The following is a 17,830-nucleotide window of genomic DNA, read 5'->3' on the forward strand; positions in this document are numbered from 1 at the left end:
CACGTTAACTGAATGTATCATAAAGAAGAGCTTATGTCAAGTCTAACGTAAAGAAACATTTTCTGAAGTTTGACCTCTCGTCACGTAAAGGTTGCAAATTATTTCCATTAGAAAGTTTATCAGGAAAAATGGCAAATGTTTTTATTCTTGATAATGGAGGATACACCATTAAAGGAGGATTTTCAAATCAAAATGAACCCAGGTACAGTCACCAATGAGTCTTTGTCAGTAACTGGATGGGTGAGCAAATGGATATAACTTTACCCTAGGCTTGGGACACCTCAACAGTCCCCGTGGCACAGTGGTAAAGCACTCACCTGTCGCTTCGCGAGCGCTTTGGCCTGGGTTCATATCCTGACCGGGAAGGATTTACTGGCCGCCAATCCTTAACTGCAGCCACTGTTTACCCAACAGTATAATGGGTACCTGGTTGTTAAACGATTTGGCGGATCATATTCTGGGGAATATTAGGATTAAGGACTTGCCCGAAATGCTACTCGTTCTAGTGGCTTTACAAGAATGTAAGAACTCTTGTATATTTAAATAAAATAAAATAAAATAACAGGCTATGTATGAACTTACTGCTTCCAATACTATAGTATATTAGTAGGTAATTTCACAAAACTAACACTAGACTAACTGCTTCTCATCAATGAGAATATCTTGGAATAAGGAAAGCCTATTTTATGTATGTATACAGGCATATATTGAACAGAATTATACTTGCAAGTGTCTAGTCACCACAGATTACTCTTCATTACTAGTCATATGGCTAACTGCAGTCCTGGTTTTAATAAATCCAATAAACTGGTTTTAAAATTTACTTAATATGGTGAAATGCTTTAATTTTTATGATGCTGCAATGTAATTTAACTATTATCAATTAATCAAATAAGTAATATTTGGGTACTGTTGCCAGTCTGCAGCCATTTAAGCTATCTTTTTGCTGTTTGTAAATTGAATACCAGATGATTACTGTGTGGAAAATCAATGGTATAAATTGAAAGAGAAGTTTATATATATAAATCTCATACTAAAGGCAAGCCTGTTACAATAACAATTGTACCGAGATTATGATAAAAATGTATCAGTGCCTGAAGTTTTGGCCCAGTCCAATTTTGCACCAGTGGTCAGTTAGGTTGATATGTCACTCCAGTTTAAAAGACTTTTCACCAGTTTAAACATACACAGTATACTGCATGATATTTTTATTATACCCACCTTTCCTTTTAATATTTTAACCATCATAATACTGTACGCCAATTTTTTTTTTTTTTTTTTTTTTTTTTTTTTTTTTTTTTTTTTTTTTTGCATAATATCAGTTTTTGTTATTCCACAACAGAATAATGCCAAATGCAATCATGAAGGCCAAGAGTGAGAGGCGACGTCCTTTTATAGCCGACCAAGTGGAGGACTGTCGAGATGCCTCGGGACTCTTCTACATTCTTCCTTTTCAGAAAGTGAGCTATTTAAATGAGTATGATTTTAGTGTAATGTAGAACATATCCATAGAACATACGGATATGTTCTTCTTTGTTTTGAAAAGTGTGCCATGTTGGAAAATTTTCAATGTTTTTGATGGATATTTTAAAAATCTTCTGAATATTAAATCTACCTAACCTAAGGATTGTGGATATGTTGGATATAGGAATAGGTTGCCAGTCATCATTCACATACACTTATAGTACCTTCTGAGCTAGTCATATCATCAATTTAAAGGGTGGCTTTTGCACCAAGTGTGCCAAGATGATACTTTACTTCAGTCTACTTGTGTTAAAGATCCTATAGTATTCCTGTATGGTCATGTAAGTTACTAGCGTGAGGGTATTTAATTGACAAGTTTAAGGGAAGTCATATGTCATTCTAAAACCTTCTTTCCTTTGAGGCATTCTCTTTGAGCATTCTAGATGGCCAGGTATACTTCTGTAGCGAGTAGATTATCCCAATAATATACTCGCTCCAAATGCATTGTTAATATTCCTATCAACCTTTGGAAATGAATGAGGTGAGGTGTTGCCCGAGCAACATGGTGAGGTGTTGCCCGAGCAACACGGTGAGGTGTTGCCTGAGCATATAAGCAGCAGAATAGCAAACATTAACTAGTCTACTTTCAAGTGTGGTCTAGAACAGACACTTGCGAGATACTTTACCGACTCTCAGTGCGCTCAACTCACACCATTGCTCGCCAAGGTATCACCTGCATACTTCTGTATACTCGACTAAAAAAATATATATATATATTCTTTTAGTGTCTGTGTTTATTGTCACCATACTTTATGTAACAATAGAATCGTTACACTACCACTTCCAGCATAACCTAAGAATGTGTTAACTATTTCTTTGATTGTTAATGGCATAATTCGTCTGCCAACTTTGTCAGCATGACCATAAGTTAGGTAGGGTGTATAGTTGCCAGTCTCCAGACACTTAAAGTTATTGATATTTTTTGGTGGATTAAAAACAGTTATATTCTGTATGCTATACAAGTTATGGTATGAATCAAAAGAAGAGGCATTATTATATAAATGCCTCTTTATATTATATAAATGTTATTTCTTACCATATCTGTGGTAAGAAATAACTTAATAAATCAATCAAGGTACAGTATTATAGGATTTCTTCATTTATTTTATTATAAGATTATACATTGTGGTCTGTTTCTTCCTCTTAGGGTTATTTGGTTAACTGGGACATTCAAAAAACAATATGGGATTACATGTTCGGAAAAGATGTGTTCAATGTGAATCACTCCAATACCACAATGATCATCACTGAGCCATACTTCAACTTTACTAGTACTCAAGAAGCACTGAGTGAGATATTCTTTGAAGAATATGATGTAGATGCCCTTCTCAGAATTAATGGTATGTGTTTCTGTTAATGGTCAGTATTGTTGATTAGTCATATTTATAGTAATTTAATAAAGCTGGATATTGTAAAGACATCAATGCATTCCCTTCTCCACATGTGGTCAATGCCTCCCTCTGCCACCTGTGGTCAATGCCTCCCTCCACCACCTGTGGTCAGCCCCCTCCTTCCTTGACCTACCTTCCATAAAGATAATTTATGACAAACTGGTGTGTTTGTTGGGATGGAAGCAAAATCTTTCAAGTTTTTGTACATCACTTGGAAGAAAAGTGTCCATTTGTTAACTGCAGCTCTGAGCAATATATGAGATTACTTATCATTACTATCTTTGATCCATTTAGGTGAAGTGTCTTGCAAAAGTGAATGATCACTCATTAAATGCAAATTTTACATAAATAATACAATTAAAATTGTGAAGGAGAATGATAATGTGCTTTGTCATGTGTTTCTTATGATGTGTTCAACTGCTGTTGTCAGTCATTGGTTGTAATGCAGTACAGAAGCAGTACTACATTGCTAGTGTAGCTCAGAGCATTAGCACAAATAGTTCCTTACTATCTGTCAGCTTCTCTTTCTACAGTATTTTCTTCTCTCTGGCCCTGGCTATTACCTCCTTACCTTATAAAAGGGATAATGAGAATGGTAATCTGCCTGAAACGCTATACGTGCTAGTGGCTTTCCAAGAATGTAAAAATACCGATATTATGTAATCTCACAAACCCATTGTACCTTCTTGTGAATAAATTATTATTATTATTATTATTATTATTACTACTACTATTATGGTAAGGATGAAATGTAAAAATTTTGATCAAAGTTTATATCTCTACTGCATTCTCTCCTCAGACAATTTTTCATTATCTTTTTAACCTGCAGGTGGTGACCTGTCTGTCCACAAATACCATCGTGACCGACCGCGGGAACTGTGCTGCTTGTTGGTGGAGTCGGGGTTTAGCTTTACACACATTGTGCCATATATTCAGGGCAAGAAACAGAAGGATGCCATCTTGAGGGTTGACATTGGAGGAAAAGTGCTCACTAATCACTTAAAAGAACTCATATCTTATAGGTAAGATGGTGACATTTTAGTAGTCAACTGCTGTGGGAAAATACAAAGCTTTGGTGCCTAAAGCTTAGCATAAAACAAAAAGTAAGAATATTTCCAAATACAGTATATTTGTTTTACATGTTCAAATATGCAAGATAACTAGAAACAAACAAATAGCAAACAATTTGGTATGTTAGGTCAAAGGAAAATGCAATTTCTAGATTTTTATGATTAATTAATTAAGAAGGATTAGAGCAGGACCTGATGTGTGAAGACTGGGCAACCCTAAACACAGAATATGAATAGTGCCTATTCAATATTATTTGACTTGTATTAAATGATTTATATGGAATATTATATTCCGTATAAATAGTAGCAGTTTTTCTACATGCAGGCTATGGAGTATGGGGCTGGCTGATAAGCAGCTGAATCAGCATAATAAAGCTGTCTATACTCAGCTCCTTCTCTATAATATAACATCTTGGCAGCTGTATGTTGAGTTTTCCTCTTGCTGCAGCCTTTCACTGTATAAAATTTGAATTTTCAACATAAAGTTGACATATGGGGGAATTACATGTGAATTACATTCAATGCAGTGGTCATCACAGTCAGAACAAAGTTGAGAGGTTCTGGTTTCAATTGCCACAACAGGACAGAAGCATTTGGGCAACTTTTCCTTTCATCTAATGCCACTGTTTACCTAGCAGTATATAGGTACCCGAGAGTTAGGCAACTGTTGTGGATTACATACTGGAGAAGATCAATAGTCCTAGGGGGACTTTGATAAGCCTAAGACTTATAAAAAATCCCCACACTGTCCCCAGAGTGTAGGAAACCATTCAACACTTGTTAATGGATTTAAATTTATTCCCTGCTCACTTAATCTGTGTAAATTATGACCAGCCTAAAATCAAAAGTTGACTGTTCTGTAATGGTAAGTTAAGCTTAAGTTGATGACTAATAAATTTCCTTTTTATCATATCAGGCAGCTCAATGTTATGGACGAGACGTATGTGATTAACCAGGTGAAGGAAGATGCATGTTTTGTGTCTCTTGATTTTAATGCAGATATGGCAATAGCCAGAAAAGGTAAACAGGAGAATACAATTTTACGAGACTATGTCTTGCCAGATTTTACCACAATCAAACGTGGTTATGTTAGACCACATGAGGAATCTACAGGAAAATCCACTGGTGGTGAACAGGTAGGTTGACAATTAGATATTCTAGGTGGGGATACCTTAAGGTATCTCTTTACAGGACTTTTGTACTTCATAGTCTATGCAATTTCTGGAAAATACTAATCACTATCTGCTTTAAACTTTCAATACTTGTATATGGTGCTGCAACGAAAGTCTAGTGTTATTGGGGTATTTTGACCCCTGGTTATCTTGAGGTTATCTTGAGATGATTTCTGGGCTTTAGTGTCCCCGCGGCCCGGTCCTCGACCAGGCCTCCACCCCCAGGAAGCAGCCCGTGACAGCTGACTAACACCCAGGTACCTATTTTACTGCTAGGTAACAGGGGCATAGGGTGAAAGAAACTCTGCCCATTGTTTCTCGGGATCGAACCCGGGACCACAGGATCACAAGTCCAGCGTGCTGTCCACTCGGCCGACCGGCTCCCCTAGTGCCAGACTTTGGAACCATTTTAATAGATTATTTAGAGGAAATGGGAAAGCAACCTTATGCCTGGTTGATACCTGGTTGATACCTGGTTGATGGGGTTCTGGGAGTTCTTCTACTCCCCAAGCCCGGCCCGAGGCCAGGCTCGACTTGTGAGAGTTTGGTCCACCAGGCTGTTGCTTGGAGCCCTTGGAGCCATGTTTGCCCTGATGCCTGGGTCCAGCTCTGAAAGCAGCTGATAAATTAATATTGAAGCCCAATTTCTAATCAGTGAAGTACCTTAGACTTGAAACATTCATACCCAGGGAAGAACAGTAGACTTGAAACATTCATACCCAGGGAAGAACAGTAGACTTGAAACATTTGTACTCAGAAAAAACAGAAGTTTTACAAAATATTTACCAAGGTAAATGGTCTTGGAACATTATCAAGGATAGTACACTAGTATTGTGATTGTTCTTGGGATTTTAGATACACACAAAAAAAAGGATGATGCCAAACATATTTGGCCACTGCCCCTGAGCTAATTTTATAAATTACAGTAGTACTTTTTACCCATTTTTTGTATAATCCCTATGAAATGCCATTACAGTAATTAAAGAGATAAGACTCTACTTGAGAATGGTCCAGGATGGACCGAAACGTTGTCGTTCCTTCACTTTCTAGTGTGTGGTTTGGTCAACACAGTAATTAAAATTTCTGATCTAAGCCTCCTCAGTCACTGAACATGTAAATGAACTCCATATAAACCATATAGGGAGCCGGTCGGCTGAGCGGACAGCACGCTGGACTTGTGATCCTGTGGTCCTGGGTTCGATCCCAGGCGCTGGCGAGAAACACTGGGCAGAGTTTCTTTCACCCTATGCCCCTGTTACCTAACAGTAAAATAGGTATCCTGGGTGTTAGTCAGCTGTCACGGGCTGCTTCCTGGGGGTGGAGGCCTGGTCGAGGACCGGGCCGCGGGGACACTAAAAAGCCCCGAAATCATCTCAAGATAACCTCTAAACCACTTGCTCAGTTTGCTTGAGCCAGTGGCTTATTTGGGTTCACAGTGACCTGTTCAGGCTCTAATGACTTATTCACCCTCCAAGATCAGTAGCATTCCAGATTCAGTACTCTGGTATCTTAATTGGAGAAGGTAGACAGTGGCAAATCTAAATCAAGCCACCTCCAAGAAAACCAATTTGTTATCATAACAAAAATTAGACTACAAACCTACAAACTACAATTTAAATCAAACATCAAATATTACTTTAATATTGTCTGGCCAATCAGCTGCTACATTGACCAGGTGGAAGCACCATCACAACAGAATCAGAGAACCCAGTGACTTGTTACCTGGGAGTATATGATTCAGGGACATAATAAATTTGAATCGTTTTATCCTTAAAATTCTTGTCTATGTGTAGGGAATCTCCATGTATTAGTGTTTGATTTACTATGTGTAATCAGTTGTTTGCATCCCACTGCCTCATGCTCTGCATTAGCACTTTTGTTTCAGGGTTTCTTCTATTACTTTGGTGGTGCCTGGGGTACCTAGTTGCACACACACATTGCTAGTGGGAACCCAGGCATGTCATCTCTGATGGTGATTCCATGGTTGTCCTCCATTCTTTGGGTTTACACTTGAGCAGGTAGCCTGGTCTTGTTTCATTTATCTGCAGACTGCCCTCAACTTTTTTCCATCCATTAAGTGGCATATTTTGGTTAGGGTATTGCCCCATCTTATGCTGTTCAAGCATCTTAGCTTCCTCCTTGACTTTGGACCTAAAGCTTTGTTGATTGGGTCAGTGTGTCTGTTGTAGTCGATTTGATATCTGATTATACTTTGTTCAGTTTTTAGTGTTTTCCGACCCTGATAGTCACATTCTTCTACCTCTGTCTGGGTCTGTTTTACCTTAGTGTTTGTATGCATTGTCTTGTGTGAAGTAGGATCCTATGCGAGTTCTTGATTCAGTCTGGCATGCATCATGTAGCTGATTGTTTGCAAGTTTGTGCACTTAAAGGCATTGCTTATTCCATGATTTACCTATCACCATCTATGTGGAATCTTTCTTCTTTTGTGAGGATATGTAGTGGTTAGTTCTCCATACACAATTCGTGAATCCCTTCCTGAGAATTGCAAACGAGCTGCTCACTCCTTTATACTAGCCACCCTCCTCTGCTCCTTCAGGCACTTTTCACTGGTCAGTTTCTTGGATTCCTGTACTAATGGCTCCTAGGTGTCTTCTTTTGGAATCTGTGCAGGTGTTGGTCAGGTTAGTTCTGGAGGCTGATTTTCTGTCATTCTTGCTATTCCCTGAGTATATGTTTGATGGTGAGGATGCTGTGCCAGAGTCTTCAGCGCTCCCCCTTCCTTTCCATACTGGAAGCCTGTCTTCCTTCCTTTTCCAAGAAGAGTTGTACATTCTCTTGTTATCTTCTCCAATTTGAGCATCTGATTTGGATCGAGATATAATAACAGAAATGGTTTCTGAGGCCAACCCTTGTTTTCCTCAGGAAAGAAGGTGCTATAATTGGATGGTGGACTTGTTGAAGGTTGCTGTATGATTTCACCGAGACTTCCTGGGCTTTGACATCCAGGCCAGATGGGGACCCACCTTTCCAATTTGAATTCAGTGCCTCTTCTCCATCCAGGGTTTGGTATTTTGTTCTGTGTGGATGCAGATGTATCACTCATTACAAGGTTCTCCTGGTTCCAGTTATACATGGCCTCAGAAAGTATACTACTCTAATTGGTTTCTTTTCTAACACGTCCTGCTCAGAGATTATGGCCTCTAGGTTCTGGAAGCCAAACTGTACCTTCACTGCCGGCTACCTGCTGGATCTCGTGTCCCAAGTGGGGGTGTGTGTTGCCCTTGGCCACCTCACATCAATTCAGTTCCTGATTTTTTGGACTGCTGTCTTTGTACCAATTTCTTTTAACCTCTATAACCCTTCTTCTCTTCCATTTGCTTAGGTAAGATCCTTGTATTCATTTTGGTATATTTTACATTGTAATTTGCTCAAGGATGCAACTGAAATGCTTTAGGGCAGAAATAAGGCATTGGGTGAAATGAAATACTGTACACCTTTCTGAGTTGGCCCCAGAGTTTTTGCTTCTGCTCTCTATTTTTGTTCAGTCTTTCCAAAACATGATTGAATAGTCTGGGCAACAAGTGATGATGATTGTTCCTCTGACCTTGTTTTGGTCATGGTACTGCCACTTAGTGGTGGTTGGGAGTTCGCGGCCGATTGTCAACTGGTAGTTAATGGAGAGACAATTTAGGCTGTTTGATTAAAAAAAAATATTTGGAAGGGATTTGTCGAGTCTAATGCTTTTTTTTTTACGATTACAATGTGATATCTCAATGGTGACTTTAGTTAGATTTGTCATTATATCCCATCCCGACCTATGTGACCAGAATACAGTATTTGGAATGTTACTGACCATGATGGGTTAATAGGTCATTAGAGCTTGACAGGTGGATTGTGAGTGTGAGTGAGTGTGTGTGTGTGTGTGTGTGTGTGTGTGTGTGTGTGTGTGTGTGTGTGTGTGTGTGTGTGTGTGTGTGTGTGTGTGTGTGTGTGTGTGTGTGTGTGTGTGTACCCATACAGAGGCTACTGGCTCAAAAGAGCAAACAAGGGACTGGCTCAGAGAGGACTAGCTAAGAAATAAGCACCTGTACTGTGTATTTAATTTCATGTGATGGCCAATTTTTATTTGAATTTTGAAGGGTATAACAACATTCTTAGCTTCACAGTTTCAAATAGATTGTAAATTTCCTTTGGAAAATTTATCTTTTGCAATAATTTTACAGAACAAATGTGAATATTGAACATAAAGAGCTTATGTATTTTCAGTTAATTCGTCTTAACAATGAATGCTTCAGTATTCCCGAGCTCCTCTTTCGTCCAAGTGATGTTGGCATTCAGGAGATGGGCATCACTGAAGCAATTGTTTATTCTATAAACAAATGCCCTGAGGAAACTAGACCTCATCTCTACAGGTGAGTTCTTCTTCAGTAATAAGATTTGTCTACTTCAATAACATTTTCATCTAAATAATTTTTGTTCCAAAAAAATGCTTACCTAGTCTGATGTGGTTGCCTATAAAGCACAGAGTAATTGGGTACAAGTACCAGAGTAATTGGGTACAAGTACCAGAGTAATTGGGTACAAGTACTAGAGTTATTGGGTACAAGTACTCAGCTACAAGTACCTGTGGGAGTTTGCACCACCTGCTCATGTAAACTTGACTATATGTGCACTCTGTCAGCAGAACTATTCACATTTGTCATAATATAAGTGAATGCAAAGAAAAATTACGAAATTCAGAGATACCTCCATCAATGGTGTTCAAGAAATATGTAAGCACTTCATTCACAATGATGTACTTGCAGAAGTCTTAGACAAATATAAATAATTTGCTTACTGCAGGTAATGCATGCACATGACTGTAAAGCTACCATCCAGTTGGATGGGTATGGAGCAAGATTAGTAACTGTGTAAGTGACGTCCTACAGACGTAAACTGCCTGTATAGGCAGTACTGTTGTAGTCCACTTCTTGAATCACTTGTGATATAAAAAGATTATTGGTACAGTATATGCATTTGTGCAAAAAAAGAAAATTGTGTAACTACCTTCACAAAATTGTTACTTAGCTATATAAACTGGGGTTCAGTTCCTGAACCCATTATGTGCCTCTGTAACCCTTTCCACCCTTGCCCATGAGATGGGTATGGGGTGCATAATAAATGACTAAACTAATTGTCTACAAGACATTGATTTTTGTTGAGAATGAACCATTCTCTATGGGTATTGAGGGACATTTTTCCAGTTATTGGTCACTGCTATTCATCATGCATATATAAATGAGGAGGCATATATATTGAAAAATGTTAATTTTTCATACTGGTAGCCCATGTTAATACAACCCTCAATTCCTTCTGTTTATATGATAACTACTAGACTTTTACCTGTTGGATAATGTGACAAACACAGTATGACACCATTTATACTCCAAAACTTAGGAATGTAATTGAGCAATCCTTGTTGATCAGACCACCAACCAGGAGGCCTGTCAGAGACCGGGCCTCTGGGACATTGAGCCTCAGAATCATCGATAAGCAATCAGTCCTGTGTAACTATTCCAGCAGAAATCTTTGTGCAGGTTTATCACCCTGTTGATCGCCGTTATCAACAGCGTCTAAACACCAATGATAAAAATCTTTTATAGTTAATCAAGTGCCAAACTATAGTTCAATTAATTTACCGGTATATACACTTTAGTTATTAACAAATATAATGCTCTTTCCTTTGTAGCTGTTTCATTGTGTTTTACTGATAAATTATTTTTGTAATTTTCCACTTTCAGAAACATCCTTCTAACTGGTGGTAACTGCAACTTTACAGGGTTTAAGGACCGAGTGTACAATGATGTTCGGTCTATGTCACCCGATGAATATGATGTTAATGTCACTCTTGCTAAGAAGTAAGTAATAGTTCCTGTATGTCATAATATTTTTATTGCAGGTTTAGGTTCCTGTGTTGTACAGACACAATCGATCTTTCGTTGATATAATCAAGTTGTGAATACAGTTGTGGGATAGATTCGAGAAGTTTCCAATATTTTCCCGAGGGCCAGTAACACTAGTGGCCTCGACGAGGACAGGAAGCCGGTGGCTTGTCGAAGGTCCCCCAACATATAATACTGATTTTTTTTAGCTTGCTACTTTGCAATTATGCAACCTATTATGTTTGAATATGTTGTAGTTTGCAATGAGAGGTTTATATAATTAGAAATTTGCTGTTAGCAACATAGGGAATTAGTAAGCAACTTGCAGAGCATTAAAGGGTGTCTGATGGTTGTGAATCTTACCTCCAAAGCCACAAAAGAAATCTTATAAATCTGATCATATTATCTTTTCCTTTATTTGTGAAGTAAACAGTAAGGATGAAGTCAGACATGCCAGGATCAGTTACGAGAGGAAATTTTTTATTAAACTTGTTATATTTTTATTAACAGCCCGTCTACATATGCCTGGAGAGGAGGGGCTGCTATCAGTAGGTCTGCACATTTTCCCGAGATGTTGGTAACAAAGAGGGAATGGGAAGAAGATGGTTTCACCATTTGCCAAGAGCGGTTTAGTATTTAAATTATATTAAAAATAATTCATCGCTGATTATAATGAAATGGCTATTTCTGGTGGGTGCCCTTAGTGGCACCCTGTACTAACTGCCTGGTTAATAGCTCCAAACTTGTCATGCCCCACCAGGCCTTTACAAGTCATAAAAACCTATTGGAGACTTTAGGTGTAGAATTGGTCAACTCAATAGAGACAAAAGTAGTCCTGGGGATACTAAACCAATCCAGACCAAGAAGGAAAACCGACCAGAAAGATAGAGCTCTTTCCTTATTTCTGGGGTGTTGCCCAGTCTCACCGGCCAACACCCCAGAAATAAGGAAGAGCTTGAATCCTTAAACATAGTTCTCGAGTAGGTTCTGATGCAAACCTCACCAACGAAAATGCGTTGAGGGATGAGACCACAGAAACTTTTGTAGGAGCATAAAATGAGGTACAAACCAGGGACTCTGAAATGCACAAATGGAAAGAGGCAGAGGAGATACCGAGATGGAAGTCAAAACAAGCAAGCTGAATGAAGCAAGGCATTTGGTTTAAATGTAACAAGACCATAAAGATAGAGACAGGGTAAATCATGAACCTCTTCATATGAAACTTGTGTACCATAAGCCCCCTTCCCTCTCTATTGGAGAGGAAGTATTAGGGTAAGAGCCTACATACATCACTCTTGGGGGGGCCATAATTGGGAGGTAGAAAGGTAAGGGGCTTCCAACTTGCTAAAGGTTAGCCCCAGATAGATACCTAAAAACACATTGGGCTGTAAGAGAATGGTAGACTCCTGTGGTCATCAAATCCCTGGAAGGATCAGCTTCAGCTGCTGCTGTCACCACTTCCAAAACCCAGAGATGCACAAGCTAAAGCAAGATAAAGCTCCAACCGATGGATAAGGGTACGAAGCTGGCAGAGAACACCAAACCCTGGGACGGACTGTAATGTGTGGATAGCAAGGCAAAGACACGCAAAGCGGCTACAACCTGCCAGGTCGCAACGTGCATTGAAATCAGCCCAAATGATTAGAGTGGCAGAGACCCATAGCTATCATCACAAGAGTGCAGGCCTAATGCTGCTACCACCCGGTCAGAGGTAAACAGCTGTGTGCACCTATACGCACACACAGGGCTGCATGTCCATAGGTTTCTGGGCTGCATAATTTTAGCACCCTTTTCTGGTGGGACTCATTAGCTCTCCATTTCCTTCTTTCCTGTGGATCATTAGGATTCAGTACTGGCTACTCTGAAGTGAAGTAGGTGGCAAGTTGTGACCTTGGCTGTCCTGGGCCACCATCTGGAGGTGTTTGGGTTCTTAGCCTGTGGCAATGATCATTTTCCTTGTTTTGCTTCAGAGTTCATATACCACATTACTGTACTTCAGACTCTTGTTTTATTTCACTTAACCTTACTGGTGGGTTTTTTCTTGGTTCTGGAAAAATCTGTAATAGTACTAGTGTCTGGTCGTGGCTCCTGGAAGGCCAGGTGGTTTGGTGTGATTTTCAAGGCTTGGTTATATCAGTGCTTAATCTCTGGAGGCTACAGAGAAGCCTGCCAGAAAAGGACATTTCATTACAGTCAGCATTTGATTTTCAATTTTTACCGATATACAATGCAGGATTTGATAATATTCGTTAGACGTTTGCAGTTTACTTTTTGAATAAAGTTGATACCTCACATTAGTATCCAGTTCTCAGTGGCACAGTTTACACAACTGTGTCCACAGTCATACTAGTTAATTTACCAGACCATATAACAGATTTGTACCAACTCAAATTTTATCTTACAAATAAAGATGCTAAATTCAGAATATTATAAAACAATGTTCTTATAAAAGATTTTAGTTTTTTTAATTTTGAACATTAATACTAGTACATCATATAGGCAATAGTAAATTTGTCTTATGTTGAATTTCAGCTTTCCTCATCCTTATTTGCTGATAGTGTAGTTTGTGTTCAAGGTTTATTATTGATGTAAATTGTTTATTCCTCAGTTGTATATATTTGTCTTGGCTCTTGTATGATATACTTATGGTACCTCAGCAATTGTTATAAATGGATGCTTGGATTCTGTAAGGAGCCTGACTTTCTGTAGCGAGTCTGACTGGTACAGTATATCGCATACTTTTCCTAGCTAAATATACCAGTTAATAACTACCGGTAGTCTATCATAATAGAAGCTTAAATACTGTAATAGAAAAAGAAAATGTGTACCGAGTAAAATTAAACATTATAGTGTTTTATATGTATAGTACCTGATTTTTCAATAAATATTTAATATACAGATTAGTTTTAGTTTCCTAGTAGTTGTGTTTCCTTTTATTTTACTATATAGAATGCCTCTTTCCTCATTTGCTGTAATTAACAATACTGCAAATAAGATTTGCATCCAATAGGATATTTTTAAGAAATAAATTTTATGAACTCCACCTACCGTAAGTGAGAGAATTTTGTCTATTAGCACAGTTTTCGGCGTGAAGGCATTGAGTAGATCTAGACAACACATGAAGTTTCAAGCTAAACTTTCTAATATGCTGCACTCACCTGAGGTCTATAGAAGAAGAACGAAATCTGATTATGTATATTGATTCTACAAGGTAGCCAACTCCATCAAAATATTAAATATGTACCCAACTCAACTAATGATTAATCAGCCAATTACTCCATGGGATAACTGGGATCTATCAGTTGATTTTGTAAATGTGCCCAAGAAAGATAGTGTGCACACTACATTATTAAAACAGTTAACACTGAAAAGCATCACTGAAAGTACTCAGAGTATGGGTAACGATGTTTATCAGTGCTATACCGAAGGCTGTGTAGAAGAAGGTGGACGATGTACCGGATGTGCATGTAACATATTTGAACAATCTTCTCTCGTATATACAGCAATGAAGCGCGTCAATGACTGGGCAAGTACAACTCAAACCGAACTTGCAGGCATATACCTTGCCACTGAATTTTTAAAAGACAAAGGCAGTGGACTTATATACTGTGACTCGCAGAGTGCACTCCTGGCATTGAACGCACATAGTAGTGACACCCAGTAAATAGTCAAGTGATATTAGAATGAATGTTTTAGCTGCCAAAGAAAACAGATTTGAGATTAAATTCCTATGGATACCATCACATGTTGGCATCTCAAGGCATGACAGTGTTGATATGCTTGCTAAGTCAGCCTGCAGAAAACCAATGGTAGAAATTGATATGGGTGTTTCATTAGCAGTGACAAAGAGAATACTTAAACAAATATCTAATGAAGATCTCACCGACCTAACAAATTCTCAAAGACCTGAAAGTTAGTAGCATTAAATATTATGATAGATATTGTGAGGAGACATTCACATATGGGACTAATAGAGCAAGAACTCGGCAATGCAATGTTATAGTGGCCAGAATTCTCCTGGGATATAGACGTATCTGGCAGCTTTCTCAAACCCCAAATGTCGAGTACACAATGTGTCAACTTTGTGAAAGAGAAAACATGCACTCTCTTGAACATTATATTGTAGAATATCCCATATTGACTGACTTTCGCCCTCCTGGGCTAAGGTATGCTGAACTCTGTAGTTACTATATGAGTACTGGAACACTTGATGATATATTGGACTTGTATCCAAGATTGACCATGTAATATATCAATCATACAATGTATATATATGATGTAACTATATAACCTGAGCTTGTAAAAGCACCTTCATCTACCTTCAGTGATTAAGTGCTTAATTGCACACTAGTTTCTTTATCAGCTACCTCACCCTGTCAGAGTAAATGAGACAAATGTATGTGAATGCATGTGTGTGTGTGTATATATGTATGTATATGTGTGTGTGTGTATGTATATGTATGGGTATACAGTATATATGGAAGCTGATCAGAATTACATTTCACCTTTGTGAATGTACATTAATGACACTATGTAAAAGACACATCTAACACTTTATGTAGGGCATACGTAAATCTGTGTATCTATGTACTGTATTTACGTATGTAGGTTAGCTTAGCATTTTAAAAGCACCGAATCACCTTCTGTGGTTGAGTGTTCAATAAACCCTTGAACTATATGTTTAACACTTCTCTAACCCTGTCCATGGAGGACAGAAGAAAATGTATATATGCTGGTTAGCATTGTAAATGTGTGGCCACGTCTGTGGTACAAAAAAAAACAGTTCAGCATATACTTTCTCCAGCCAAGAGGATCCTCCATTAACTTCTTTATCCTTGAAGTTTCTCCACAAACCCCTTCCCTAACAAACCTGCAATTCCATTACCATGCCAATAAAAATGTTTCCCAAACAGAACGCAAAAAATAAACTATATCCCAGCATTAAATTTCGCCCTCCGACGCCACACAGCATCGTCCGACTGTGGTGGGTACTCCCCCCGAACTGGACGGGTCCAAGTGAGGGACACGTCTTGACGCCGCGGGAGCCTCCGCCACCTCAGTTGCCTTTTGACCTTTGGCGAGGGAGGATATGCCGCTCTTCTCTCCAGCATGCCCTCCGAAGTTAAACTCCTTATTTTAGCTCACTGCCTTCATAAAATATCTATTCTACATGTACATATGTTCACTTTGATCCCCGGGCACACGATCCAACACTATTGGCTACTGTAACAACTGATTAATGAGCTTACCGCAGATTTTGAAGCTCGGGGGCGCCCAGCTCCGGCGCTCCCCAAAATGGCGTCCTCTAAGACATCCAACAAAGTTCCTTAATGTTTGCATCACAGCTCTTCCGCTCCTGACTTGAGCTCACACAATCGTCCAGCAGGCTCCACACACCGAGCCACCTGCTAATCTTCCTCTCCCAGAGGAAATCACGATTTAGAGCTCCACATAGGTACGATCACCGCTTGGCTTGAGACCGTCTCCTAATCTTTATAAATACCGAGAGGCAACGTGTGTCTCACCCTTGACAGCTTCTTTAGCAGTTATGCACTGTAGTCGTCACCCAAACACTGCATCAAGGGCTGTATTCCTCTATATTCCTAGGACACCGGAACACATGTCCCCCTTTGGCAACTGCGGCAACTCAAGCGAGGTCAAGATGTCCTGCTAGTCTCACGTCTTGTCACCAAAGTATCGACATCTCATTTCACGTCACTTATTTATATGCTCATCTTCTGTCCATATTTTAAAATTATTCACTGGCATTTATTATACATTTAATATATATATTTTTCCTCTGACCTCTCAATCAGGTCCAGAATGCAGAATAACTATCCCTGGGGCTTACCTTGAGGTTACCTTGAGGTGCTTCCGGGGCTTAGCGTCCCCGCGGCCCGGTCGTCGACCAGGCCTCCTGGTTGCCGGACTGATCAACCAGGCTGTTGGACGCGGCTGCTCGCAGTCTGACGTACGAGTCACAGCCTGGTTGATCAGGTATTCTTTGGAGGTGCTTATCCAGTTCTCTCTTGAACACTGTGAGGGGTCGGCCAGTTATGCCCCTTATGTGTAGTGGAAGCGTGTTGAACAGTCTCGGACCTCTGATGTTGATAGAGTTCTCTCTCAGAGTACCAGTTGCACCTCTGTTTTTCAACGGGGGTATTCTGCACATCCTGGCATGTCTTCTGGTCTCATGTGATGTTATTTCTGTGTGCAGGTTTGGGACCAGCCCCTCTAATATTTTCCACGTGTAAATTATTATGTACCTCTCCCGCCTGCGCTCAAGGGAGTACAGTTTTAGGCTCTTTAGTCGGTCCCAATAGTTTAGATGTTTTACTGAGTGGATTCTAGCAGTAAAGGATCTCTGCACGCTCTCCAGGTCAGTAATTTCTCCAGCTTTGAAAGGTGCTGTCATTGTGCAGCAGTACTCCACTCTAGAGAGCTCAGGGGCAGACTCGATCGTTCAACCAAGGCTACTTGGGGTCATAACAGAAGTCACTAAACTAAGGAAGTTCTCAAAAAGAAGTACTAGTACATAAAAAAAAGTCGGCCAGTGAGGAGGTTTAAAGCTGGAGGACTGTGGGGTTCCCCAGGGCTCGGTCTTGGCCGCAAGGCTCAGCACGAGGAAAAATAGCCGGAAGGTTGTACATGAAATATGCCGCAAGGCAAAGTAACTAGTCATAAGGCCACTGTAAAGAGTGGGTTAGAAGGTCCCAGAGTCCCAAACAGGTTCAGCCCAACGTCAGAAGTGTGTGTTCACGCCCAAACAATATAACTACTACTACCGTACT

The 17,830-nt window shown here is 39.5% G+C and overlaps 2 protein-coding genes across 5 annotated transcripts in view; one reads left to right on the forward strand and one right to left on the reverse strand.

Moving 5' to 3' along the window:
- The window catches only part of Arp6 (Actin-related protein 6), a 14,519-nt gene extending 582 nt beyond the window's left edge, over positions 1-13,937 (forward strand). Inside the window, exons 1-8 of one of the 3 annotated variants that reach the window (XM_045766947.2) lie at positions 1-202; positions 1,343-1,460; positions 2,672-2,864; positions 3,745-3,937; positions 4,902-5,121; positions 9,385-9,530; positions 10,899-11,015; positions 11,550-13,937. The exon at positions 1-202 is cut by the window's left edge and continues 341 nt beyond it. In XM_045766947.2, coding sequence (XP_045622903.1) covers positions 129-202; positions 1,343-1,460; positions 2,672-2,864; positions 3,745-3,937; positions 4,902-5,121; positions 9,385-9,530; positions 10,899-11,015; positions 11,550-11,679 — 1,191 coding nt within the window. In that variant the 5' untranslated portion in view covers positions 1-128 and the 3' untranslated portion in view covers positions 11,680-13,937. The other 2 variants (XM_045766950.2, XM_045766949.2) reach the window with 2 other exon arrangements.
- LOC123773228 (ATP-dependent RNA helicase Ddx1-like) overlaps positions 1-16,675 on the reverse strand; it is a 38,737-nt gene extending 22,062 nt beyond the window's left edge. For both annotated transcript variants that reach the window (XM_069318172.1, XM_069318171.1), the window contains exon 1: positions 16,289-16,675. In XM_069318172.1, the coding sequence (XP_069174273.1) occupies positions 16,289-16,379 (91 nt within the window). In that variant the 5' untranslated portion in view covers positions 16,380-16,675. The remainder of the gene's footprint in view (positions 1-16,288) is intronic.
- Positions 16,676-17,830: the final 1,155 nt, after the last annotated feature.

Source organism: Procambarus clarkii, chromosome 89 (genome assembly GCF_040958095.1).
Source record: "Procambarus clarkii isolate CNS0578487 chromosome 89, FALCON_Pclarkii_2.0, whole genome shotgun sequence".
Taxonomy (NCBI): Eukaryota; Metazoa; Arthropoda; class Malacostraca; order Decapoda; family Cambaridae; genus Procambarus; species Procambarus clarkii.